The sequence below is a fragment of the Triticum dicoccoides genome, chromosome 6B, assembly GCF_002162155.2.
Source record: "Triticum dicoccoides isolate Atlit2015 ecotype Zavitan chromosome 6B, WEW_v2.0, whole genome shotgun sequence".
In the NCBI taxonomy this organism is placed as follows: domain Eukaryota; kingdom Viridiplantae; phylum Streptophyta; class Magnoliopsida; order Poales; family Poaceae; genus Triticum; species Triticum dicoccoides.
In genome coordinates, this window is record NC_041391.1 from 469853288 (window position 1) to 469880450 (window position 27163).

At 46.0% G+C, this 27163-nt stretch overlaps 1 protein-coding gene across 1 annotated transcript; it reads right to left on the bottom strand.

Annotated features, from left to right (window-relative positions):
- Positions 1 to 17512: 17512 nt before the first annotated feature.
- Positions 17513 to 23261, bottom strand: LOC119323399 (serine carboxypeptidase-like 34). The gene is made up of 8 exons (XM_037597044.1): positions 22977 to 23261; positions 19257 to 19364; positions 19062 to 19157; positions 18888 to 18980; positions 18708 to 18796; positions 18313 to 18606; positions 17979 to 18208; positions 17513 to 17886 (listed from the first exon to the last, which is right to left on the bottom strand). The coding sequence occupies exons 1-8, from the start codon at positions 23239 to 23241 to the stop codon at positions 17628 to 17630; spliced, it is 1434 nt and encodes a 477-aa protein (XP_037452941.1). The 5' UTR covers positions 23242 to 23261; the 3' UTR covers positions 17513 to 17627.
- Positions 23262 to 27163: the final 3902 nt, after the last annotated feature.

Genomic DNA, 27163 nt, shown 5'->3' on the forward strand with positions numbered 1-27163 from the left:
AACCCTCCGGCACTCCGGTTTTCTCCGAAAACACCCGGAACATTTCCGGTGTCCTAATATAGTCGTCCAATATATCAATATTTATGTCTCGACCATTTCGAGACTCCTCGTCATGTCCGTGATCACATCCGGGACTCCGAACAAACTTCGGTACATCAAAACTTATAAACTCATAATAAAACTGTCATCGTAACGTTAAGCGTGCGGACCCTACGGGTTCGAGAACTATGTAGACATGACCTAGAACTATTCTCGGTCAATAACCAATAGCAGAACCTGGATGCTCATATTGGCTCCTACATATTCTACGAAGATCTTTATCGGTCAAACCGCATAACAACATACGTTGTTCCCTTTGTCATCGGTATGTTACTTGCCCGAGATTTGATCGTCGGTATCCAATACCTAGTTCAATCTCGTTACCGGCAAGTCTCTTTACTCGTTACGTAATGCATCATTCTGTAACTAACTCATTAGCTACATTGCTTGCAAGGCTTATAGTGATGTGCATTACCGAGAGGGCCCAGAGATACCTCTCCGACAATCGGAGTGACAAAACCTAATCTCGAAATACGCCAACCCAACATGTACCTTCGGAGACACCTGTAGTACTCCTTTATAATCACCCAGTTACATTGTGACGTTTGGTAGCACCTAAAGTGTTCCTCCGGTAAACGGGAGTTGCATAATCTCATAGTTACAGGAACATGTATAAGTCATGAAGAAAGCAATAGCAATATACTAAACGATCAAGTGCTAGGCTAACGGAATGGGTCATGTCAATCACATCATTCTCCTAATGATGTGATCCCATTAATCAAATAACAACACATGTCTATGGTTAGGAAACATAATCATCTTTGATTAATGAGCTAGTCAAGTAGAGGCATACTAGTGATGTTATGTTGGTCTATGTATTCACACATGTATTATGTTTCCGGTTAATACAATTCTAGCATGAATAATAAACATTTATCATGATATGAGGAAATAAATAATAACTTTATTATTGCCTCTAGGGCATATTTCCTTCAGTCTCCCACTTGCACTAGAGTCAATAATCTAGATTACACAGTAATGATTCTAACACCCATGGAATCTTGGTGCTGATCATGTTTTGCTCGTGAGAGAGGCTTAGTCAATGGGTCTGCAACATTCAGATCCGTATGTATCTTGCAAATCTCTATGACTCCCACCTGGACTTGGTCCCGGATGGAATTGAAGCGTCTCTTGATGTGCTTGGTCCTCTTGTGAAATCTGGATTCCTTTGCCAAAGCAATTGCACCAGTATTGTCAAAGAAGATCTTCATTGGTCCCGATGCACTAGGTATGACACCTAGATCGGAAATGAACTCCTTCATCCAGACTCCTTCATTTGCTGCTTCCGAAGCAGCTATGTACTCCGCTTCACATGTAGATCATGCCACGACGCTTTGTTTAGAACTGCACCAACTTACAGCTCCACCATTTAATAAAAACACGTATCTGGTTTGCGATTTAGAATCGTCTGGATCAGTGTCAAAAGCTTGCATCGACGTAACCATTTACAACTAGCTCTTTGTCACCTCCATATACGAGAAACATATCCTTAGTCCTTTTCAGGTATTTCAGGATGTTCTGACTGTTGTCCAGTGATCCACTCCTGGATTACTTTGGTACCTTCCTGCCAAGCTTATTGCTAAGCATACGTCAGGTCTGGCACACAACATTGCATACATGATAGAGCCTATGGCTGAAGCATAGGGAACATCTTTCATTTTCTCTCTATCTTCTGCTTTGGTCGGGCATTGAGTCTAACTCAACTTCACACCTTGTAGCACGGGCAAGAACCCTTTCTTTGCCTGATCCATTTTGAAATTTTTCAAAATTTCATCAAGGTATGAGCTTTGTGAAAGTCCTATTAAGCGTCTTGATCTATCTCTATAAATCTTGATGCCCAATATGTAAGCAGCTTCACCGAGGTCTTTCATTGAAAAACTTTTATTCAAGTATCCCTTTATGCTATCCAGAAATTCTATATCATTTCAAATTAATAATATGTCATCTACATATAATATCAGAAATGCTACAGAGCTCCCACTCACTTTCTTGTAAATACAGGCTTCTCCAAAAGTCTGTATAAAACCATATGCTTTGATCACACTATCAAAGCGTTTATTCCAACTCCGAGATGCTTGCACCAGTCCATAAATGGATCGCTGGAGCTTGCACACTTTGTTAGCACCTTTTGGATCAACAAAACCTTCTGGCTGCATCATATACAACTCTTCTTCCAGAAATCCATTTAAGAATGCAGTTTTTACATCCATTTGCCAAATTTCATGATCATAAAATGTAGCAATTGCTAACATGATTCGGACAGACTTAAGCATCGCTACAGGTGAGAAAGTCTCATCGTAGTCAACCCCTTGAACTTGTCGAAAACCTTTCGCAACAAGTCGAGCTTTATAGACAGTTACATTACCATCAGCGTCAGTCTTCTTCTTAAAGATCCATTTATTCTCAATGGCTTGCCGATCATCGGGCAAGTCAACCAAAGTCCATACTTTGTTCTCATACATGGATCCCATCTCATATTTCATGGCCTCTAGCCATTTTGCGGAATCTGGGCTCATCATCGCTTCCTCATAGTTCATAGGTTCATCATGGTCAAGTAACATGACTTCCAGAATAAGATTACCGTACCATTCTGGTGCGGATCTTACTCTGGTAGACCTACGAGGTTCAGTAGAAACTTGATCTGAAGTTTCATGATCAATATCATTAGCTTCCTCACTAATTGGTGTAGTTGTCACAGGAACCGGTTCTTGTGATGAACTACTTTCCAATAAGGGAGCAGGTACAGTTACCTCATCAAGTTCTACTTTCCTCCCACTCACTTCTTTCGAGAGAAACTCCTTCTCTAGAAAGGATCCGAATTTAGCAACGAAAATCTTGCCCTCGGATCTGTGATAGAAGGTGTACCCAACAGTTTCTTTTGGGTATCCTATGAAGACACATTTCTCCGATTTGGGTTCGAGCTTATCTGGTTGAAATTTCTTCACATAAGCATCGCAGCCCCAAACTTTAAGAAACGACAACTTTGGTTTCTTGCCAAACCACAGTTCATGAGGCGTCGTCTCAACAGATTTTGATGGTGCCCTATTTAACGTGAATGCGGCCGTCTCTAAAGCATAACCCCAAAATGATAGCGGTAAATCAGTAAGAGACATCATAGATCGCACCATATCTAGTAAAGTACGATTACGACGTTCGGACACACCATTTCATTGTGGTGTTCCGGGTGGCGTGAGTTGCGAAACTATTCCGCATTGTTTCAAATGTAAACCAAACTTGTAACTCAAATATTCTCCTCCACGATCAGATCGTAGAAATTTAATTTTCTTGTTACGATGATTTTCCACTTCACTCTGAAATTCTTTGAACTTTTCAAAAGTTTCAGACTTGTGTTTATTAAGTAGATATACCCATATCTGCTCAAATCATCTGTGAAGGTGAGAAAATAACGATATCTGCCGTGAGCCTCAACATTCATTGGACCACAAACATCAGTATGTATGATTTCCAACAAATCAGTTGCTCGCTCCATAGTTCCGGAGAACGGCGTTTTAGTCATCTTGTCCATGAGGCATGGTTCGCAAGTACCAAGTGATTCATAATCAAGTGATTCCAAAAGCCCATCGGTATGGAGTTTCTTCATGTGCTTTACACCGATATGACCCAAACGGCAGTGCCACAAATAAGTTGCACTATCATTATCAACTCTGCATCTTTTGGTTTCAACACTATGAACATGTGTATCACTACTATCGAGATTCAATAAAAATAGACCACTCTTCAAGGGTGCATGACCATAAAAGATATTACTCATATAAATAGAACAACCATTATTCTCTGACTTAAATGAATAACCGTCTTGCATTAAACAAGATCCAGATATAATGTTCATGCTTAACGCTGGCACCAAATAACAATTATTTAGGTCTAAAACTAATCCCGCTGGTAGATGTAGAGGTAGCGTGCCGACTGCGATCACATCAACTTTGGAACCATTTCCCACGCGCATCGTCACCTCGTCCTTAGCCAATATTCGCTTAATCTGTAGTCCCTGTTTTGAGTTGCAAATATTAGCAACAGAACCAGTATCAAATACCCAGGTACTACTGCGAGCATTAGTAAGGTACACATCAATAACATGTATATCACATATACCTTTGTTCACTTTGCCATCCTTCTTATCCGCCAAATACTTGGGGCAGTTCCGCTTCCAGTGTCCAGTCTGCTTGGAGTAGAAGCACTCAGTCTCAGCCTTAGGTCCAGACTTGGGTTTCTTCTCTTGAGCAGCAACTTGTTTGCTGTTCTTCTTGAAGTTCCCCTTCTTCTTCCCTTTGCCCTTTTTCTTGAAACTGGTGGTCTTGTTAACCATCAACACTTGATGCTCCTTCTTGATTTCTACCTCCGTGGCTTTTAGCATTGCGAAGAGCTCGGGAATAGTCTTGTCCATCCCTTGCGTATTATAGTTCATCACGAAGCTCTTGTAGCTTGGTGGCAGTGATTGAAGAATTCTGTCAGTGACACTATCATCCGGAAGATTAACTCCCGGTTGAATCAAGTGATTATTATACCCAGACATTTTGAGTATGTGTTCACTGACAGAACTATTCTCCTCCATCTTGCAGCTATAGAACTTATTGGAGACTTCATATCTCTCAATCCGGGCATTTGCTTGAAATATTAACTTCAACTCCTGGAACATCTCATATGCTCCATGACGTTCAAAACGTCGTTAAAGACCCGGTTCTAAGCCGTAAAGCATGGCACACTGAACTATCGAGTAGTCATCAGCTTTGCTCTGCCAGACGTTCTTAACGTCGTCAGTTGCATCAGCAGCAGGCCTGGCACCCAGCGGTGCTTCCAGGACGTAATTCTTCTGTGCAGCAATGAGGATAATCCTCAGGTTACGGACCCAGCCCGTGTAATTGCTACCATCATCTTTCAACCTTGCTTTCTCAAGGAACACATTAAAATTCAACGGAACAATAGCACGAGCCATCTATCTACAACAAACATAGACAAGCAAAATACTATCAGATACTAAGTTCATGATAAATTTAAGTTCAATTAATCATATTACTTAAGAACTCCCACTTAGATAGACATCCCTCTAATCCTCTAAGTGATTATGTGATCCATATCAACTACACCATGTCCGATCGTCACATGAGATGGAGTAGTTTCAACGGTGAACATCAATATGTTGATCATATCTATTATATGATTCACGCTCGACCTTTCAGTCTCCGTGTTCCGAGGCCATATCTATTATATGATAGGCTCGTCCAGTTTAACCTGATTATTCCGCGTGTGCAACTGTTTTGCACCCGTTGTATTTGAATGTAGAGCCTATCACACCCGATCATCACGTGGTGTCTCAGCACGAAGAACTTTCGCAACGGTGCATACTCAGGGAGAACACTTCTTGATAATTTAGTGAGAGATCATCTTAAAATGCTACCTTCAATCAAAGCAAGATAAGATGCATAAAGGATAAGCATCACATGCAATCAATATAAGTGATATGATATGGCCATCATCATCTTGTGCTTGTGATCTCCATCTTCGAAGCACCGTCGTGATCACCATCGTCACCGGCGCGACACCTTGATCTCCATCGTAGCATCGTTGTCGTTACGCCATCTATTGCTTCTACGACTATCGCTACCGCTTAGTGATAAAGTAAAGCAATTACAGGGCGTTTGCATTTCATACAATAAAGCGACAACCATATGGCTCCTGCCAGTTGTCGATAACTTCGGTTACAAAACATGATCATCTCATACAATAAAATATAGCATCACGTCTTGACCATATCACATCACAACATGCTCTGCAAAAACAAGTTAGACGTCCTCTACTTTGTTGTTGCAAATTTTACGTGGCTGCTACGGGCTTAGCAAGAACCGTTCTTACCTACGCATCAAAACCACAACGATAGTTCGTCAAGTTAGTGTTGTTTTAACCTTCGCAAGGACCGGGCGTAGCCACACTCGATTCAGCTAAAGTGAGAGAGACAGACACCCTCCAGCCACCTTTAAGCACGAGTGCTCATAATGGTGAAACCAGTCTCGCGTAAGCGTACGCGTAATGTCGGTCCGAGCCGCTTCATCTCACAATACCGCCGAACCAAAGTATGACATGCTGGTAAGCAGTATGACTTGTATCGCCCACAACTCACTTGTGTTCTACTCGTGCATATGACATCTACGCATAAAACCTGGCTCGGATGCCACTGTTGGGGAACGTAGTAATTTCAAAAAAATTCCTACGCACATGCAAGATCATGGTGATGCATAGCAACGAGAGGGGAGAGTGTGTCCATGTACCCTCGTAGACCGTAAGAGGAAGCATTATGATAACGCGGTTGATGTAGTCGTACGTCTTCATGATCCGACCGATCCAAGTACCGAACGTATGGCACCTCCGAGTTCAGCACACGTTCAGCTCGATGACGATCCCCGGACTCCGATCCAGCAAAGTGTCGGGGATGAGTTCCGTCAGCACGACGGCATGGTGACGATGATGATGTTCTACCGGCGCAGGGCTTCGCCTAAACTCTGTGACGATATAACCGAGGTGGAATATGTGGAGGGGGGCACCGCACACGGCTAAGGAACGATCACGTAGATCAACTTGTGTGTCCTAGGGTGCCCCCTGCCCCGTATATAAAGGAGCAAGGGGGGAGGCCGGCCGGCCCTTGTGGGCGCGCCAAGGAGGAGGAGTCCTCCTCCTAGTAGGAGTAGGACTCCCTCTTTCCTACTCCTACTAGGAGGGGAAAGGAAGGGGGAGAGGGAGAGGGAAAGAAGGGGGCGCCGCCCCCCCTCTCCTAGTCCAATTCGGACCAGAGGGGGAGGGGGCGCGCGGCCCATGCTGGCTGCCCCTCTCTCTCTCCACTAAGGCCCATAAGGCCCATTACTTCTCCCGGGGAGGGGGGGTTCCGGTAACCCTCCGGCACTCCGGTTTTCTCCGAAAACACCCGGAACACTTCTGGTGTCCGAATATAGTCGTCCAATATATCAATCTTTATGTCTCGACCATTTCGAGACTCCTCGTCATGTACGTGATCACATCCGGGACTCCGAACAAACTTCGGTACATCAAAACTTATAAACTCATAATAAAACTGTCATCGTAACGTTAAGCGTGTGGACCCTACGGGTTCGAGAACTATGTAGACATGACCTAGAACTATTCTCGGTCAATAACCAATAGCGGAACCTGGATGCTCATATTGGCTCCTACATATTCTACGAAGATCTTTATAGGTCAAACCGCATAACAACATACGTTGTTCCCTTTGTCATCGGTATGTTACTTGCCCGAGATTTGATCGTCGGTATCCAATACCTAGTTCAATCTCGTTACCGGCAAGTCTCTTTACTCGTTACGTAATGCATCATTCCGTAACTAACTCATTAGCTACATTGCTTGCAAGGCTTATAGTGATGTGCATTACCGAGAGGGCCCAGAGATACCTCTCCGACAATCGGAGTGACAAAACCTAATCTCGAAATACGCCAACCCAACATGTACCTTCGGAGACACCTGTAGTACTCCTTTATAATCACCCAGTTACGTTGTGACGTTTGGTAGCACCCAAAGTGTTCCTCCGGTAAACGGGAGTTGCATAATCTCATAGTTATAGGAACATGTATAAGTCATGAAGAAAGAAATACCAATATACTAAACGATCAAGTGCTAGGCTAACGGAATGGGTCATGTCAATCACATCATTCTCCTAATGATGTGATCCCATTAATCAAATGACAACACATGTCTATGGTTAGGAAACATAACCATCTTTGATTAATGAGCTAGTCAAGTAGAGGCATATTAGCGACGTTATGTTGGTCTATGTATTCACACATGTATTATGTTTCCGGTTAATACAATTCTAGCATGAATAATAAACATTTATCATGATATGAGGAAATAAATAATAACTTTATTATTCCCTCTAGGGAATATTTCCTTCATTTTATGCCCCACCCACCACCCACTTAATAGCCACTGTCGAGGACTTAACCGACATGTTGGACTATGCGTCCGAAGACATCGATGGCATGGACGACGATGCCGGCGCCGAACCAAGCCAAGTCCCAACCATCACCCGAGGCGTTGGACGGCCACCTCAACCTATGATGTGTACATGGTGGACACTCCAGATAAAAAGAACGACGAGGATAACCCGAGCCCGGATGAGGACAAACCCGTCGGCAAACCACCAAAGCATCAACGTCAGTGGGCCGCTCACGATCGCGTCGGGCGAAGGACAACAATACCGGCATCGGAGATAATGAGACCCTGGACGATGCCGAAGATCCCGAATACCCCATCGAGCCCACATCCGAACATGATGAAAGGGAGGAGGGTGAATACAGTCCCGGACATGCTGATCACAAAGATTCGGAAGACAACAACTATATGCCAGAAACCGAAGAGGAGGTTAGCCTCGGCGACGAAGATTTTATCATCCCAGAGGAACCCCTCGATCAAGAATGCTTCAAGCGACAGCTCATTGCCACAGCTCGGAGCCTGAAGAAGAAGCAGCAGCATCTCAAAGCCGAGCAAGATATGTTGAATGAAAGGTGGACTAAGGTCCTGGCCGCTGAGGAATATGGCCACGAGCGACCTATTAAAAGTTACCCTAAGCGCAAGCTACTGCCACCATTCGATGATGAAGCCTTTGAGCCAATACCGTCAAAGTATAATCAGGCAGACCAACCAGACCGACCACCACATGGACAGGATAAACCGGCATATCAAGCCGAACGTCAACCCGCACCCCCTCGTCGAAGAGGCAGGGAGAAGGCAGCCGCGGGATACACATACGAATTGCAACACGACCTAGACAATAAAGCTGGTCAGACTAGATCAATCTACGGATCAAGGGGTCGTGCCCCGGCGCGAGACAATGGCTATGAAGCCCGGCGTGACGATCGTTACGATGTTCGGGATCAGAACCGAACATAGATGTCAGCCAATCTCAGTCGCGACATTGCGTGATATAGAGGGGCCGCACACCCCCTATGCTTTACCGATGAGGTCATGGAACACCAGTTTCCAGAAGGGTTTAAACCCGTAAACATCGAACAGTACGATGGAACGACGGATCCGGCTGTCTGGATTGAAAATTTTCTTCTCCACATTCACATGGCTCGAGGAGATGATCTCCACGCCATTAAATATCTTCCTCTAAAGATGAAAGGACCAGCACGACACTGGCTAACTAGCCTCCCAGAAAACTCCATTGGAACCTAGGAAGACTTGGAAGATGCTTTTAGGGCTAACTTTTAGGGCACTTATGCCCGGCCACCGGATGCTGACGACTTGAGTCACATAATTCAGCAGCTAGGTGAATCAGCTCGCAAGCTTTGGAATCGGTTCTTAACTAAAGAACAGATCATAGACTGTTCAGATGCCGAAGCCTTAGCGGCCTTCAAACACAGCGTCCGAGATGAATGGCTCGCCCGACACCTTGGGCAGGAAAAGTCGAAGACCATGGCAGCCTTAACGACACTCATGACCCGCTTTTGTGCGTGCGAAGACAGCTGGTTGGCTCGTAGAAGCAACAACTGAGGTGACCCCGACACTTCAGAGGTGCGGGACAGCAATGGTAAACCTCGCCGCAATAAAAACAAACATTGGAACAACAACAACAACAACAACAACAACAACAACAACAACAACAACAACAACAGCGACGCAGACGATACAATAGTCAATGCCGGATTCAATGGTCCCAAATCCGGCCAGCGGAAGAAACCTTTCAAAGGAAACAGACGGGACATCCAGCTTAGATAAAATCCTCGAGAAGCCCTGTCAGATTCATGGCACGCCAGATAAGCCTGCGAACCATACCAACAGAAATTGTTGGGTTTTCAAATAGGCCGATAAGATAAATACTGAACACAAGGTAAAAGGGCCTCCAAGCAAAGACAATGACGAGTCCCGATAGCCGAACACCGGGGGTCAGAAGTAGTTTCTCCCCGAGGTGAAGACAGTGAGCATGATATATGCCACTCATATCGCCAAAAGGGAGCGCAAGCATGCACTACGGGACGTCTATGCTGTAGAGCATGTCGCCCCCAAGTTTAACCTGTGGTCAGCCTGTCCGATCACCTTTGATCGCAGGGATCACCCAACCATTATCCGTCACGGGGGCTCGGCCGCCCTGATTCTTGATCCAATTATTGACGGATACCACCTCACTAGAGTCCTTATGGACGGAGGAATCAGTCTCAACTTGATTTATCAAGATACTATCCGTAAAATGGGGATCGACCCATCACGAATCAAGCCTAGTAACACTACCTTTAAATGTGTGATACCAGGAGTGGAGGCCCGTTGTACGGGCTCAATTACACTGGAGGTAGTATTTGGCTCCCCAGATAACTTTCGCAGCGAAGAGTTAATATTCAACATCGTCCCCTTCCGTAGTGGCTACCACACACTGCTTGGACGAACTGCTTTTGCCCGCTTCAATGCAGTCCCGCACTATGCTTATTGAAGCTTAAAACGCCTGGACCTCATGGTGTTATTACAGTCAATGGTAATATGGAGCGCTCACTCCGTAGTGAAGAGCACACCGCGGCCCTTGCAGCTGAAGTATATGGTGGCCTTATCAAGCCGAACAGCTCACCGGCCAATAAAGCCAACGACGTATCCAAATGAGTCCGGTTCGCGCATAATAGCGTTAAATCAACGGATCTGTACATTGATTAGCGGTTTGGCCACCGCCGATCGCCCCACCAGGTTGCGGCTTGTGTACCGCGCGTACATAATTATGCACTAAAAATACCTTGGGCGGCACCAGAGGCACACTGCCGAAAAGTTCCATTGCACGGCTTGACCCTATTTGGACCGTATATATCCTTTTTCCTTTTAACGCAGGTTCATCAAGAGCCCTACTTGCAGGATGGTAATCGCAGGAGATCCTTTTAAGGCTGGCGCGTCCCAACCATCACATACTCCTCTCAAAGGACTTACTACTAAGGAGAAAAGGCGCATACGTGCGGCAGGGCATCATTGGAGCTTCTTTTCCGAACTATGATTTTTAGGCCCTGTGTTAGCCTTTCCCTTGTGTAAAATCTTTTCTTTTTCTCTTTGGGCATGTAATATGACCTTAATATTGAACAACATTGCCTGTTATCAACATATCAATAAAGATATAAAGGTTGTAGATGATTATCACCTTCTTGGTTGGGTTTCCATTTTTTCCTTGTCATCTGCGCTCCCCCTTGCGTTCGATTGACATATGTGGTTTGACACGGTCTTCATACCAGGGGCTGTATTCGGCCCTGCAAAATTCTTAAGTCCGAACACCTATAGGGAACTCTTTGGCGTCCCGGATATGGCATTATATGCATCGGCTCCGAATCATGTCTTTGGTCTATAGTTGGGTTCCCCGGCTCCTGTGTTTGCCACCTTACGTCCCGCAAGTTCGGCTAAGGTAGTAAAGGGAGAACTACTGCGATTGTATTTCTGGTTCGTCCGGTTAAGTACCTCAGTAGAGAAAGCCGAAAACTGACTGTCATGATAAGCGAGAGCAGGTCAACAATCCGGTGACTTAGTGTTATACTACCTTCTCCCTTATTGGAAAGTAGTTCATCACAAAGATCAGTTCCAGTGATTCCTACACCAATTAGTGAGGAAGCTAATGATGATGATCATGAAACTTCAGATCAAGTTACTACCGAACCTCATAGGTCTTCCAAAGTGAAATCTGCAACAAAGTGGTACGGTAATCCTGTTCTGGAAGTCATGTTACTAGACCATGGTGAACCTACAAACTATGAGGAAGCGATGATGAGCCCAGATTCCACGAAATGGCTTGAGGCCATGAAATCTGAGATGGGATCCATGTATGAGAACAAAGTGTGGACTTTGGTGGACTTGCCCGATCATCGGCAGGCCATAGAAAATAAATGGATCTTCAAGAGGAAGATTGACGCTGACGGTAATGTTACTGTCTACAAAGCTCGACTTGTTGCGAAAGGTTTTCGAAAAGTTAGGAGTTGACTACGATGAGACTTTCTCACCCGTAGCGATGCTTAAGTCCATCCGAATCATGTTAGCAATTGCCGCATTTTATGATTATGAAATTTGGCAGATGGATGTCAAAACTGCATTCCTGAATGGATTTCTGGAAGAAGAGTTGTATATGATGCAACCAAAAGGTTTTGTCGATCCAAAGGGTGCTAACAAAGTGTGCAAGCTCCAGCGATCCATTTATGGACTGGTGCAAGCCTCTCGGAGTTGGAATAAACGCTTTGATAGTGTGATCAAAGCATATGGTTTTATACAGACTTTTGAAGAAACCTGTATTTGCAAGAAAGTGAGTGGGAGCTCTGTAGCATTTCTAATATTATATGTGGATGACATATTGTTGATTGGAAACGATATAGAATTTCTGGATAGCATAAAGGGATACCTGAATAAGAGTTTTTCAATGAAAGACCTCGGAGAAGCTGCTTACATATTGGGCATCAAGATCTATAGAGATAGATCAAGACGCTTAATTGGACTTTCACAAAGCACATACCTTGGTAAAGTTTTGAAGAAGTTCAAAATGGATCAGCCAAAGAAAGGGTTCTGCCTATGTTACAAGGTGTGAAGTTGAGTCAAACTCAATGCCCGACCACTGCAGAAGATAGAGAGAAAATGAAAGTCATTCCTATGCTTCTGCCATAGGTTCTATCATGTATGCAATGTTGTGTACCATACCTGATGTGTGTCTTGCTATAAGAATAGCAGGGAGGTACCAAAGTAATCCCGGAGTGAAGCACTGGACAACGGTCAAGAACATCCTGAAATGCCTAAAAAGGACTAAGGATATGTTTATCATTTATGGAGGTGACAGAAAGCTCGTCGTAAACGGTTACGTCGATGCAAGCTTTGAAATTGATCCGGATGACTCTAAGTCGCAAACCGGATACGTATTTTTATTGAATGGAGGAGCTGTCAGTTGGTGCAGTTCCAAGCAGAGCGTCGTGGCAGGATCTATGTGTGAAGCGGAGTACATTGCTGCTTCAGAAGCAGCAAATGAAGGAGTCTGGATGAAGGAGTTCATATCCGATCTAGGTGCCATACCTAGTGCATCGGGTCCAATGAAAATCTTTTGTGACAATACTAGTGCAATTGCCTTGGCAAAGGAATCCAGATTTCACAAGAGAACCAAGCACATCAATAGACGCTTCAATTCCATCCGTCATCAAGTGTCGGAGGGGGACATAGAGATTTGCAAGATACATACATTTGAATGTTGCAGATCCGTTGACTAAGCCTCTTCCACGAGCAAAACATGATCAACACCAAAACTCCATGGGTGTTAGAATGTTACCTTGTAATCTAGATTATTGACTCTAGTGAAAGTGGGAGACTGAAGGAAATATGCCCTAGAGGCAATAATAAAGTTATTATTTATTTCCTTATTTCATGATAAATGTTTATTATTCATGCTAGAATTATATTAACCGGAAACTTAGTACATGTGTGAATACATAGACAAAATATAGTGTCCATAGTATGCCTCTACTTGACTAGCTTGTTAATCAAAGATGGTTATGTTTCCTAACAATACACATGTGTTTTCATTTGATGAAAGAGATCACATCATTATAGAATGATGTGATGGACATGACCTATCCGTTAGCTTAGCATTATGACTGTTACAGTTTCATTGCTACTGCTTTCTTCATGACTTATACATGTTCCTCAGACTATGAGATTATGCAACTCCCGAATACCGGAGGAACACCTTGTGTGCTATCAAACATCACAACGTAAATGGGTGATTATAAAGATGCTCTACAGGTGTCTCCGAAGGTGTTTGTTGGGTTGGCATAGATCGAGATTAGGATTTGTCACTCCATGTTTCGGAGAGGTGTCTCTGGGCCCTCTCGGTAATGCTCATCACTATAAGACTTGCAACCATTGTGACTAATGAGTTAGTTGCGGGATGAAGTATTACAGAACAAGTAAAGAGACTTGCCAGTAACGAGATTGAACTAGGTATGATGATACCGACGATCGAATCTCGAGCAAGTAACATACCGATGACAAAGGGAACAACGTATGTTGTTATGCGATTTGACCGATAAAGATCTTCATAGAATATGTAGGAGCCAATATGAGCATCAAGGTTTCGCTATTGGTTATTGACCGGAGATGTGCCTCGGTCATGTCTACATAGTTCTCGAACCCATAGGGTCCGCACGCTTAACGTTCGATGATGATATGTATTATGAGTTATGTGTTTTTAATGACCGAAGTTTGTTCGGAGTCCCAGATGAGATCACGGACATGACGAGGAGTCTCAAAATGGTCGAGATATAAAGATTGATATATTGGACGGCTATATTCGGACACCAGAAGTGTTCCAGAAAGTTTCGGGTAAAACCGGAGTGCCAGAGGGGTTATCGGAACCCCCTGGGGAACTAATGGGCGGGCCTTGGTGGAGAGAGAGAGGGGCGGCCAGGGCAGGCCACGCGCCTCCTCCCCCTTGGGTCCGAATTGGACTAGGGAAGGGGGGGGCGGAGCCCCCTTTTCCTTCTCCCTCTCCCTCTCCCTCTCCTTCCTTCCCCCTTTCTCCCTCTTGGTGGAATCCTACTATGACTAGTAGTCCTAGTAGGACTCCCCTCTTTGGGGCGCACCCTAGGGGCCGATCGGCCTCCTCCTTGATCCTTTATATACGGGGGCAGGGGGCACCTTAGAACACACAAGTTCCTCTCCCAACCGTGTGCGGTGCCCCTCCACAGTTACAAACCTCGATCATACCATTGTAGTGCCTAGGTGAAGACCTGCGCCGGTACCATCATCATCATCGTTGCCACGCCGTCGTGCTGACGGAACTCACACTCGTCCTCAACTGGATCAAGAGCACGAGGGACGTCATCGAGCTGAACGTGTACTGAACGCAGAGGTGTCATGCGTTCGGTACTTGATCGGTTGGATCGCGAAGAAGTTTGACTACATTAACCGCGTTATTGAAACGCTTCCGCTTTCGGTCTACGAGGGTACGTGAAAACACTCTCCGTTCTCGTTGCTATGCATCATCTAGATAGATCTTGCGTGATTATAGGATTTTTTTTGAAATTACTGCGTTCCCCAATAAAAAAGTATCTTAACCGTGTATCCAATCCACCAGGAAGTAAGCATTGCCATCAGAGGCGTACCTAGCCTGCAAAATGGCATTGCCGTTAGAGCAAAAAAAACTAACTATAGTCAAACTGGCCCCAATCTACATCCTATGAAGCAAGATTGAGGTTTGATATACTTACATCATCTGCCAAAGGTGGAGTGGATGTTGCGAGAGACGAAGAAGAAACATGAGCGACCACCCGACACCGCCGTTGCAGATGCCCTGACAAACGCAACCAAAGACCCATTCGTTGTAGTCGGCGTACTAGCCGTCGATGGGGGCTCGATACATGATGACCGCGGCTTGGTGCAGATGAGGAGAGGAACCTTCAACATCCTCTGCAACTCTCTCGGTTGAGGGGCCTCGCCTCAATGTGAGCGAGCTATTGGAGATGAGCACTACTGATTGGGGTCGGGGAGAGGAGGATCCTGCGGCGCATTGAAGGTGATGGAGCAGAGCAGCCATCGACGCCAAAGGCCGATTTGAAAGTTCCTCCTCGACCAAGCCATGGCCGCTTTAAGAACTGTGTGGGCTAAGAGTTCGATGCACCCCGTGCAAGCAAAAGGCCAAATTTGCATCCTCAAGGCCGTTATGAGTTGCAAGGCGGCAAACAAACATGCCCTAAAGGCATCTCCAACGCAAACCCTCAAACCACCCACAACCGTTCAGACCGCTCGGTTCAGACATGTTTTGCCATCCAACGCGGGCCTGTGTCAGTCTGCAGGCCGGTTCGGACATGCTTTTCCCATAAACCAGATACAAAGTGAGGGGGCGGGGCTTTACGGGCATCCGGACCGCAGCCACACCCACGCCTGACTAACCTAGCCCGCAAAAAAGGCCATCCGCGCACGTTCCCGCCCAAAAAGGCCAGCGTCGCTCCAGAGCACTAGTGCCATATTCATGCTGGCTCAGAGCGACACGACCTCTCACAACGCTCAGGCATTAAAACAGCGCGCCGATCGAGAGTGTCGTCCTATCGCTTCCGTGTGCATGTGGCTGCCCGCGTTCAAACGACAACCCATTCGTCCGCCTACCTGCATTAAACATGTGTGCGGCTGCCGAAGAATGGCGAGCTGGCGCCACCCGCCTGTCCGTCTGCCATTCACCATTAATCACGTCGCTGGTTACCCTGCCATCCTCCCTGTATGTAAACTGCAGGCCCAGCCATAGCCGCATCCATCATCCTCCGCTCCCTTCCTCCTCTCTGCACCAACCCGCCATGGCCTCCTTGAGCTCCAAAGCCGTTTGGGACAGCCTCTCGTCCAAGCAGAAAAAGAAGATCGCCGTCATTGCAGCCGGCTGGCAGGCCGACAGGAGGATGGAGGCCGGTGTTGCGAATGTCCCAATGGAGGATGCAATCGAGGATGAACAGGTGCCACCCTCTCTCGCCGGTGCATGCCGGCGTCACCATTGGTGAGGCTTGAGCCCACTACACGGACATGGTGCTAGAGGAGCAGGAGGCCAAGTTCCGGCAGGCGTAGGCCGACCAGGCCTACAACTCTGCCTCCTCGACAAGCACCGGCGCGCGGAGGAGCAACTCACCATCGGCACGACCATAGTGTCGGACGTGGATGTGGACGTGTAGGAGGCGTTGGTCGACTCCTATTGCACCACCCGCAAAATCCGTCGCGACCGCTGGTGGTACATCCAGTATCAGGCGGATTTACATGCCACCTACAAGGAGATGGACGAGGGAGCACATGAGGTGTTCAGCAAGAGCGGCGACGAGGAGGACATCGCCAGGTCCGCCACGGCTGTGTCTCGCCGCCGCGACCACGAAGTCGGCATGTCCGCAGGCGCCGCCGGTAGCGAGGAAGAGTACTGCCTGGTAGGCCGCTGCCATTCGGGTCCCAAAAAGGCCACCGCTCCTTCCCTCCCGTTGAAGCTAAGCTTGACGGCTTGTTCATCGTTGGCCGATTAGCCGCTCAAGCTGCAGAGGCAGAGCAGGAGACTGCTATGATGGACCTGGAAACCGCGAAGGCGGAGCTAGAGCTTCATTTCACGGTGCTCACACCCAAACAAACGACGTCAATCATTTAGATTAGGTTTAGAGTCAGGTTTAGTTAAAATATGTCCGAAATGTAATGAATTTGATCCGGTTTATATGAAATCCAGCCGGTTTCATGAATTTTGTCCGTTTTGTTCAAATCCTGTTTCAATTGTATGCTGATAATTAAATGGCTGGCTCCCGCATCCATGTATGTGGACTGTTGCAAGAGGAAAATTGGAGGTCAGTGTTGGAGATGCCCCAAGCGTGCATTCGAGTGTTTTTCGAACTTGCGATCCAAGACGGGCCAGTATGCTGCGATCCGCGAAACCAATCAGCGCTATTACATGTTTATTAACGATTGTTCCAATCGAATTACATCTATGGCATTGGCCGAGAACAAAGAAAAGGAAGACCCTTGTCACGTGGAAAGTTTCGTCTCTAGGAGAAGGCCGTCGTCGGCATCTTCTTATCACCCAAAAAGTGGCTGAAGAGACTGAGCGCCTGCCTCGGCGTGTGCATAGGGACCTCGTGCCCGGCCCCGCGGATCGTCACGAACGTGAGGCCCTCGTAGGTGATCGTCCACCCACCCACCTGCAGCCGGTCGTACCACGGCGTCCACTCCTGGACAGTCTTGAGCCCGAGCTTGTTCAGGGTCAGCCTCGTCGCCGTCACGGGGATCCTCCCATCGGTGTCACCGCTGTTGCGTCGAGCGACATTGTCAATTCAAATCCAAAGCTGCCCCTCGTAACACCGAAACCTGCTCACATTGACATTGACATGCTGGCTCACCTGAAAACCCAGACCCTGATTCCGCCGGCGACGAGCTTGCGGATGATGGGGAGGGTGGAGGGGACGGCGTCGTTCCACTTGCCGATCACGTCGCTGCAATGCGTCCAATTGTAGCCGATCTTGGTCACGTTCGCGTGCAGCGCCGCCTGGACATCCGGCCGGTTGAAGTAGACCTCGGAGTATTGGGTCGTGCAGGGATCGTAGCCTGCAGGTCTCATGTACCACCCATGCTGCAATGCACACAGGAGAAACAAACAATCAAATGATCGAACCGCGGGGCAGATGCCGATGTGTTTTGACTTGAGGGGTGGAGACGGTGATGATCGAAGAGTACATATTTGGAGAAGATCTTGGGGGCGGCGCCGTGGACGCCGACCCTCTTGGCGAGCGGCGAGGAGGAGGAGCCGTCGGTGCAGACGGGCGTGTAGAGGCTGTACATGTCGATGAGGCGGTAGACGGCGAAGTACTCTTCCAGCGCCTGGTCGCACTCGGCGGTGGTGTTGGCCATGGCGAAGTCGCAGTGGGCCTTGACGTCGGCGTACACCCGGTCGGAGATCACGGCGTGGTCCCACGCGTACTGGACCATGCCCGCCTGGTCCGTCTCGTCGTCCATCAGTGCATTCCCTATCTGCATCATCGCCGCCGTCGATCGCCATGATTAATTAAGCAGCTTGCGAGCTGTAATTAACAAGGACGTATATTACGACGAGGGTGTGGCCAATTGGCTACCATGAGGCCCTTGAAGTTGATGCGGTTCTCCTTGGGCCCGTGCTTGTTGCCGTCGAAGATCTTCTCCGACAGCTGCGGAACGTAATGCCCTGACAAGAGCGCCACGCCCATCAGTCTCAAGTTTCAGTTGCGTGCTCCGACCGAATTGCAGAAGCTCAGACGTTAAAATGTTGTGCGTACCAGCGTAACTCTCCCCGGCGATGTAGAACTCGTGGTGCTTGTACTGCGGGAACCGCTTGAACCAGTTGAGCAGGAAGACGTACGCGTCGGCGGCTGTGGGCATGATATATAATCCAGTCAGAAATTCAGGACCGTTGTTTGCCCTGGAGGGAACCTGGGAGGATTGTTATGTACCGGTGATCTTGTCACCAAGCTTGCCCAGGTCGGAGCTTGTGTTGGTGTAGGAGAAACCGACGCCCACCGGGGACTCCAAGAACATTAGGTTAGCCTCTGCATTTTTCATCACCATATAGTAGTAGAACATAAATATCCACAGAGTAGATTTTGCCTTTTTTTTTGGCTATCATGGGAAAAAAGGGTGGGACGTGCCTTTGTTCCACGAGTAAGGGTTCCATTTCAGCTCCGGCTTGCCCTTCTGGACCAAGAAGGGCCCGAGCTCCTCTGCCTCTCCATACCCGATGGACGAACAGCCCGGCCCTGCAATGCAACAGACAAGAGTACTCTCTGTCACTCGCTCGTGACCAAGATATTCCTCCTATATCTCTGCATCACGTACTAGTACATTCGAGTACGTAGATCAGGCGTGCGCGCCACGACGCGAGCCGCCGTTTGTCATAGCGCCCGCCCAGCTAGCTAGGTATGGACCGGCGGCAAGATGTTTCGCATTCCTGACCCCCTTTCTGGCCCGCGCCTTTTGCCCGTTGGAGCATGTGATCGTGATGGATCGGTCAACCGACCGGTGCAGCACAGCGCTACGCATACATACAGATCAGACAGTATGCTGCCCTGCTCGTCGCCTGCCCTTGTTCAGATCTTTGCCCGCTTCGATTCCGTGGGCGCATTCGTGCAAGTTGCGCGTTGCGGTGGGGCGGGTGCACGCTGCACCTCGCCTCACGCGCAGCCTAAGGCGCATGCACGCATGGTCCCCTGCTCATGCTCGTGTTCGTGCTCGTCCAAGCGCGCGCGCCAACCGTCTTCTCCCGATTCCTCTTGGCGGTGCCCTCTAGCTAGCTTGATTGCCCACGATCCCATCCAGCTTGATGGCTACGTGTGGTACGGCTCCATACATTTCAAAACAAAAGGGGGCGGGCAACCTTTCTATCCTAGACCGGCTCCATGCATGGATGATGGATGAGATGAGATGCTTTGCTCCAACTTGATGATGCGTGGTGTATATGCACATATCGCTGTACTGCATCGGAATGGCCGGCTGGCCCGGGGCGCGCGTGCGTTAGCTAATTAGAGCAGCTGGATCGGATCAAACATCACGCCCGTACCCAAGCCCATAGCGATCGTTCGTTATATGTGCGTGCATGGTTGTTTAAGTTTATATTCTGAAAGCTATAGGTCGCAAAAGTGAATCGTCGGCTTCCTATAAGTGCGGACAAGGACGAAACAATGGAATGGCTGCCAATAAGTGCCCGGCCGGCGACCGAACAAACACAGATAAAACCAACGCTCGACGGAGCTCGATCTTATTTGAACCTTGTTTTAATTATACTTCTAAAGAAAAATCTGACGTCTTATCCATACCTAGCTAGCTAGCTACTGTATATTTATGGCATCCATTGTCCACGGGAGTCATTCTCCACAAGCACAAGCTAGCTGCAAAAGTGAAATACTAGTACGTACTCCCTCCGTTCCAAGTTACTCGTCGCCAAGTAATTTGGAACGGAGGGAGTACTAGCCATGGCCCGAAAAACAGCTGCCCGATGTATGCAAGCAAACAAATTAATACCGTTAGACCTCTATGGCACTTTGCTTAGGATGTTGTCAATCGAGCCCGAGAAATGCTCATTTATAGATTTTGTTTCCTCCAAGAAATTCGTTACATATGGGTAAGTTTCAAGAACTTACAAATTTATACGCACATGGAGTATATAATTTGCAACCATTCTCTAGATGCATGAATTCTTTCTTATTTTTTGAAATTTACTAAAACATGATTTCGGTACAGAAATTCCCGGTTTATCTAGCCCCCACGAGAATTACTTACGTGAAGTGCCCCACAAGATACCGTCAATTGGCTGCATGGACCCCCCTCAATTTGCTGCCGGAGATAAGCTGCCGTCCGTGTTGACCAGGCCAGGACTGTAGCTAGCGTGCCGCCCCGGGCCGTCCTTGTCCAACCTACGTGCATACGGGACCAGCAGCTGGCTACTGTGCCGTATGGCCCTGTCATACACAACCGCCGGTCACGCACTGGCAGCGCATAGTAGCTCGCAGTAGGAGCCTAGGAGCGTGCATGACAGCAACACATTGCTCTTGTGGACAGCAACTTCGATCGGCCCGGCCGGACAGCGTGTGGCCATCGTCGGCTTGTTCTCCACTGCAGCTTGACCGTAGAATTGGCTAGGATCGGATCGAAAGGGAAATGAAATGTGGGGCACCTCACTTAATTTCTACTCTCCCTTCGCCCATAATATAAAATATTATTACAGTCAATATGTAGAAAATAAGATGTTACTATGGGACGGAGAGAGTATGTCCATTCTATCGAGAATGAAGAACTCCCTCCGATCCATAATAAGTGTCGCAGTCTTAAACTAAGGTTATATCAACTGAAAATTTCAAAATAGATCCGGCAACGCCATCTTATGTAAATACTTTGGTATATAACTAATCATGTATGTAGAAAGATCAACAAAAAAATGTAGATAATCACAACCTAATCTATATGAAGTAGTCCCAACTAAGCTTCAAACTTTGATAGATCGGAAATTGGAGCGACTGGGAAGGAATTTCAAGCCATCAAACAAGGGAACAGACAAGATAAAATATGTAAAGTAGATAGAAGAGAAAATATTTAGTTCATAGTCTTGCTCAATTTGGACGAAGAGACTTGCATGATGGGGTTATGTATGGTACAGTGCCAACCTGCGTGTTGAATGTGGCCTTGCGTGATTGTACAAACAATGTTTTCTCTACTTAATTAATATAACTCTCTATTTAAAAAAACTTTGCTCCGGCAAGATAGGTTTATGTAGATAGTTTAGTATGGAGTATAGCTTTTTTATGGGGGCAGTACGGAGTATAGCTAATCATACAAGTATATTTTACAGTAGAGCAAAATGACGATTTCAGGAATAATGAAAACCTATCACTACCTATCATTTTCATGTGTCTATTCATATCATGCAGGTGTCAACGACCAAAGTTTAGGAAGTATGACCAAGTTTCCCCAAAAACATTACTATATGGCAATTGGATGTATAGCGTATGGTAATTAAACTCGTTGGGCTAAATCACCTAATTTCAAATATTTTGTTGTTTGCCATAATTATACGGCTTCCGCATGCATGACCTACACAAAAGGGTTTGAAATTTGCGTCCTGGCTAACAGAAAGGATACGTCCAATCATGTGGTAAGTTAGGACATTCATTTTGGTACTATAGAGTTAGCTAGATTTGTAGCCTTATTTGTGAAATAGGGCCCTACGTTTCTCCAACTAAATAATATTCCACAGCAGCTTACAAAATTAGCTCAGTACAGTCCAATTCATCAACCGCTACTTTACACATACGGGGTTTGTCAAAATTGGTCAAATATTTGACAAATTAAGCATGCGAGTGCATTTCGGATTAATTTTGTCGAAAAAACAACCCTTTGTCAAAAAATTGAGGTTAATTTGTAGCTTCCACTGTCTAAGTTTCCACTATCAAACAGCCACCCTGATCACTTAAAATGTCGCGCCTTTCAATATTTTTTAGAGAAAAAAGAAGCCTTTCAAAAACTTAAAATGTTGCTATTAAATGGGCACAGCGCAGATAGTAGTAGTACATCATACATGTACCTTCGACTGATACTCAGAGCATGTTCTCGGCTGCAGGACAACGCAGCCCAACTAACCACTTCCTTACTTAAATTTTTGAAGATTCTTCGCTCACTAAATCAATGTGTTCATCTGGAAGGAAGAACAAACGTCCGCCTCAATCAATTATCAGTGGCGACAGAATTCAAGCGGCCCAACCGACCCTATCCCCATCTCCCGATTTCCCATCTACTACTACTTGCAGCAGTATTAAACACGCACGATGAGCCGGCCGTTGCAAGAACCTATTAATGGTGGTGGACTGGTGGTTACGTACCGCCGTTGAGCCAGAGCACGAGCGGCTTCTTGGCGGCGCCGGCGGTGGCCTCGAAGAACCAGTAGAAGAGCGCGCGGCCGTGCGCCTCGTTCACGGTCACGTACCCGGCGTACTGCGCGAACTTCACGGCCGGCTGCCCCGGCAGCCGCCCCACGCGGTCCGCCGCCTGCTGCCGCGCGGCCTCCGCGTCGAGCGCGCCACGGACGGCGCCGCAGAGCAGGAAGGCGAGGCCGAGGAAGCAGCCGACGGCGGAAGGCGCGGCCATTGCTGTTTCTAGTGCGCTAGCTCTTGCTGCTGCATCGTCGCATAGCTCCCGGGGGCGGCTATATATATATATATGGAAAGACTAGGACATAGGCCCGTGCGTTGCAACGGAAGATCAAAACCCTGACTCATATCCTCTATTTCAACATGGCATCCCACCCGTGTTGTTGCATATCCTCATTCACGTCCTCTTTCTCTTTGTAAATGTACAACAAGGAGATGAGTCCGCATATGCCCCTGCATTGCAATGGAATAAAAAAATCACACGCACCCTACACATGTCGACATCCTCTATTTTAACAAGACACCCAATCTGTGCCGTTGTTTATCTTCCTTCCCGGCCTCACAGAATATGGCCACAACAAATTTATGTCAATAGAATGGATGCAATATATTTATTACTATCTAATTATTTTCTATGCAAAACAAACTTATTTACATCTACATTAATGATAAAGATATTCTCAAAAGACATGCATTTTTGGACTGGGCTTCTCGATTACCATCAACGTTTTAAATGTGGGTTCTTTATCATCATTCCTGGAGATGACTTTGATACACAAATTATGATATCAATGATCACTTGCTTGGAGATGTCGCCCTCAAACCAGTAGCTTTCTTTAGCATTCATCTCGTGAACTTGATGCTATCTATCACATTCTCAGGAACGATGGCATTGCTTATCAATTTGAGAATATAATCAGTTTTAGTTGTACAAATTCAGACCATCCTTCTATGATTTCCTTCACAACTTTCAGGTAAAAGGATTTTAATGCACACTGTATCATGCATATGAGTTGAATAAAATTTTGCGCTGCAATGTGCCTTCCTTGTGAAAAAAATGTGACATGTAATGCGACATCACCGTTGAAAAACATGATCCTTATGTACACTTTTTGTTCATAAGAGGAAAGAGTGAAAATATCACATAATCGGTTTTAGTGTTATCCTAATTTCTAACATTACGTCAAAAAGTGTATATAATTCTATTACCCTTATTTATATATGTACATTTTTTGTTAGCTGCATATTAATTTTTGATGAAAATCAATGCTATCAATGAAATAAAGTTTTGTGATAAATTGAGTCCGCAAACTTAGGTGTCTCCATAATGAAAAGCTAGGAGTCCGCAATATTTTCATTTGATCGAGGTTTCATTTTATCCATTTGCTTCGTATGACCATAATTTCCTTTAATTACAAGAGATGGCATGGTCTTCCCTTCCAGCCCCCATTTCACGCGAGTTAACTGATATTCACACCGCAACTTTTTTATTGTGTCCTTTTCTTTTTTTCTTTCTTATATTACGAAATTCCTTTGCTTTCAAGGTTAAATAGGACCCACACTTCAGGCTCTGTTCGTTATTCTTGATGTCTTTTTTATTCTGTGACAACTCGTGGGCTATATAAGCTGGTAAAATATCATGTAAAAAAGCGAGGTGGTACTGTTTAAATGCATAATGAGCGGTGTAGTTAACATAAACAGGAGCTAGCTTAGCTGGTTGTAGCCTGAAGGAAGCAAATAGCAGGTCGTGGGCTCAATCCTTTGTGCAAGTGGCAATTTTTTGCGAATCCTTCTTCTAAACACAAGAGCAGGCCCATGGCCCAGTACATTTGTGACGTATACCAACAAAAGGCCCAGAGCAGCGCTGGCGTACATAGACCAAAAAAGCAGCGGTAAGGTATATGAATCTGTTTTGTAGCAAAAAATAGTACCACCTCGGATACAGTAAAAAAATATAAAATCACCTAAACGGGACGAAACCAAGAATATCACCTTGCTTTAATAATAGGTATAGATATAGAAGAAGGCAGCTCGCTGATTAATGGCGAGAGCGCCCTGTCGTCGCGTCTTTATTGTCAGTAATGAAGTAATTCAACTGCCGCCTTATTAAGACACGGGCATTAACCATCCAGTACTGATCGACTCGGATGATTATTGATTCCTTCTGAGGATAGGATGATATATCTCGATCCGACGGCATTCAGATTAGAGCGTTTTATATTTAAAGAAAAATGTGACTCGCACGAACGGATGCTTCCATTTCTGGAATGCGACAGCCGTGGAGTTATCAGCAAAGGTGGATTTTGATGGACCGGGAATATTGACTAGTGTCCGGAGGAGTTTTTTCTTCCAAGGATACATCATAAAGAGATGCATCAGTAGCATAGAAGAAGATTCAAGCGGCTGATACAACGCCTTTCGACACACAAACACACACCACGACTACAACGACGCAAACAACTCATCTAGTAGAACCTCATGTTAGGCCACTAGATCGTATGGGTCAGTGATTTCCAGTAGTGGTGCGTAGAGTATTACCTTCTCCTTGACCTGACGAGCTTGAGCCGGAGGTCATGGTGATGTGGTGACGGCGGTGATGGCGGTGATGAGGCAGTGGCTGTGGTAGAGCTTCCCGTCGCTTGTGCGCTAACCCTAGATCGGTAGGAATATCGGTGGGGGTTGCGGCGCACGGTGAACCTCATACTGCGTGCAGCCGGCTTCCCCACCTCTTTATATAGCGCTGCGACAGGGGCCCACCACCCATAAGAGGGTTGGGCGCCCCCGATCAGGGCGCAGGCCAAGGGGCCCGTCGAGCCGTTGGGCTTGATCGGTACGAAATCAACCTAACATTCTCCCCCTTGATCTTAACTTTCCTTTTAACTTTATACTTTGAAATAACTCTTTTCAAAGTACTCGTTCCATCACAGATTTGCATGTAGAGCATGTCTCATCATCACGGTCCATCCCGATAGAATCAACACCTACAACACACTCCTTTGTTTTGAAACAGATTCTTTAACCTTGGGCCCTTTTATTGTCCGTAAATCTTAGACTATACCATAAAACCCATGTCGACTGTGTGTTCTCCGAACACACTGGACGGCAAGCCTTTAATAAGCAGATCTGCAAATACTTGTCTGTTGCTTTTATACTTCAAGCATTTCTACATAATTCCGGACTTTCTCCTTTACAACGCATAACTCTGTGTCAGTGTGTTTGGCGTCAACACTTGACTCATTGTCATAGGAGTGAAGAACTTAGAATGGTTATCGCTGTTGTCAACCATTATCAATTCCGGGTGCATGTTTCTTTAACCTTTTTGCCTGTCCCTCAGCCTCGTATCATGTTGTACATTATCTTTACATCATATTAATGATAATTGATTCATTCTTTAGAGTTTTTCCACACAAATACTCCAAGTGTGAAAGTCAGCGACAATTGTGGATTTCGCTGTATATTTCATGAGTCCTGTCTTTGTACTCACAATCTTTTGAGAGCACATATTTCTTTCAGCATGAGGCCGATATCCTTGACTCCATTCCAGTGATCTATATCTGGACTGTACATTACCAAAACAACCCGGTTACGTGAACTGTGTCATGGCAATGTTATACTTTTGCATTCATTAAGCTTCCAACAGTTGAAGCATATGGTACCATATTCATTTGGTCTATTTCGTATTGACTTTTGGAACACTAAAGTTCCCAAAAATCATTACCCTTTACTATAAGAGCAGGTGTAGGTTTTCTCGCATGCATACTTTAGAAACTTTCCTTAGCATGCTCATGCGACACTCCTAATACCCCTTTTATTCTTTTCTCAGTGAATCTCGATCCTTATAACGAGAGACATTCTTTTGAACTTTGAGGACAAGAACTTCTTTTCCTCCTGCAGTCGAATTAACATCAGTACCAACAAGCAAAATGTTATCCGCATGTACAAGATATACGAAATGAAATTCCCATTCTATAACTTTATACAAACACAATTGTCCTCTCATTTTCTTTAACCCAAAACAACATTTTGATTGCTTTAGTCCATAAAAGACTTCTTCAGGCAGTATCCCCTGTGTTCTTTACTTTCATCTGATGTAACTCAGATCATAATATCTTTCATCTGATGTAACTTAGATCATGATG

Bases quoted from the DNA above. Each gene is read 5' to 3' on its own strand.
- LOC119323399 (XM_037597044.1), bottom strand. From the start codon at position 23,241: ATGGCCGCGCCTTCCGCCGTCGGCTGCTTCCTCGGCCTCGCCTTCCTG. The intron at 18,981-19,061 runs GTACATAACAAT...TCATGCCCACAG, and splicing joins GCTTGGTGACAAGATCACCG to CCGCCGACGCGTACGTCTTC. The intron at 18,607-18,707 runs GTAGCCAATTGG...GCGATGATGCAG, and splicing joins TCAACTTCAAGGGCCTCATG to ATAGGGAATGCACTGATGGA.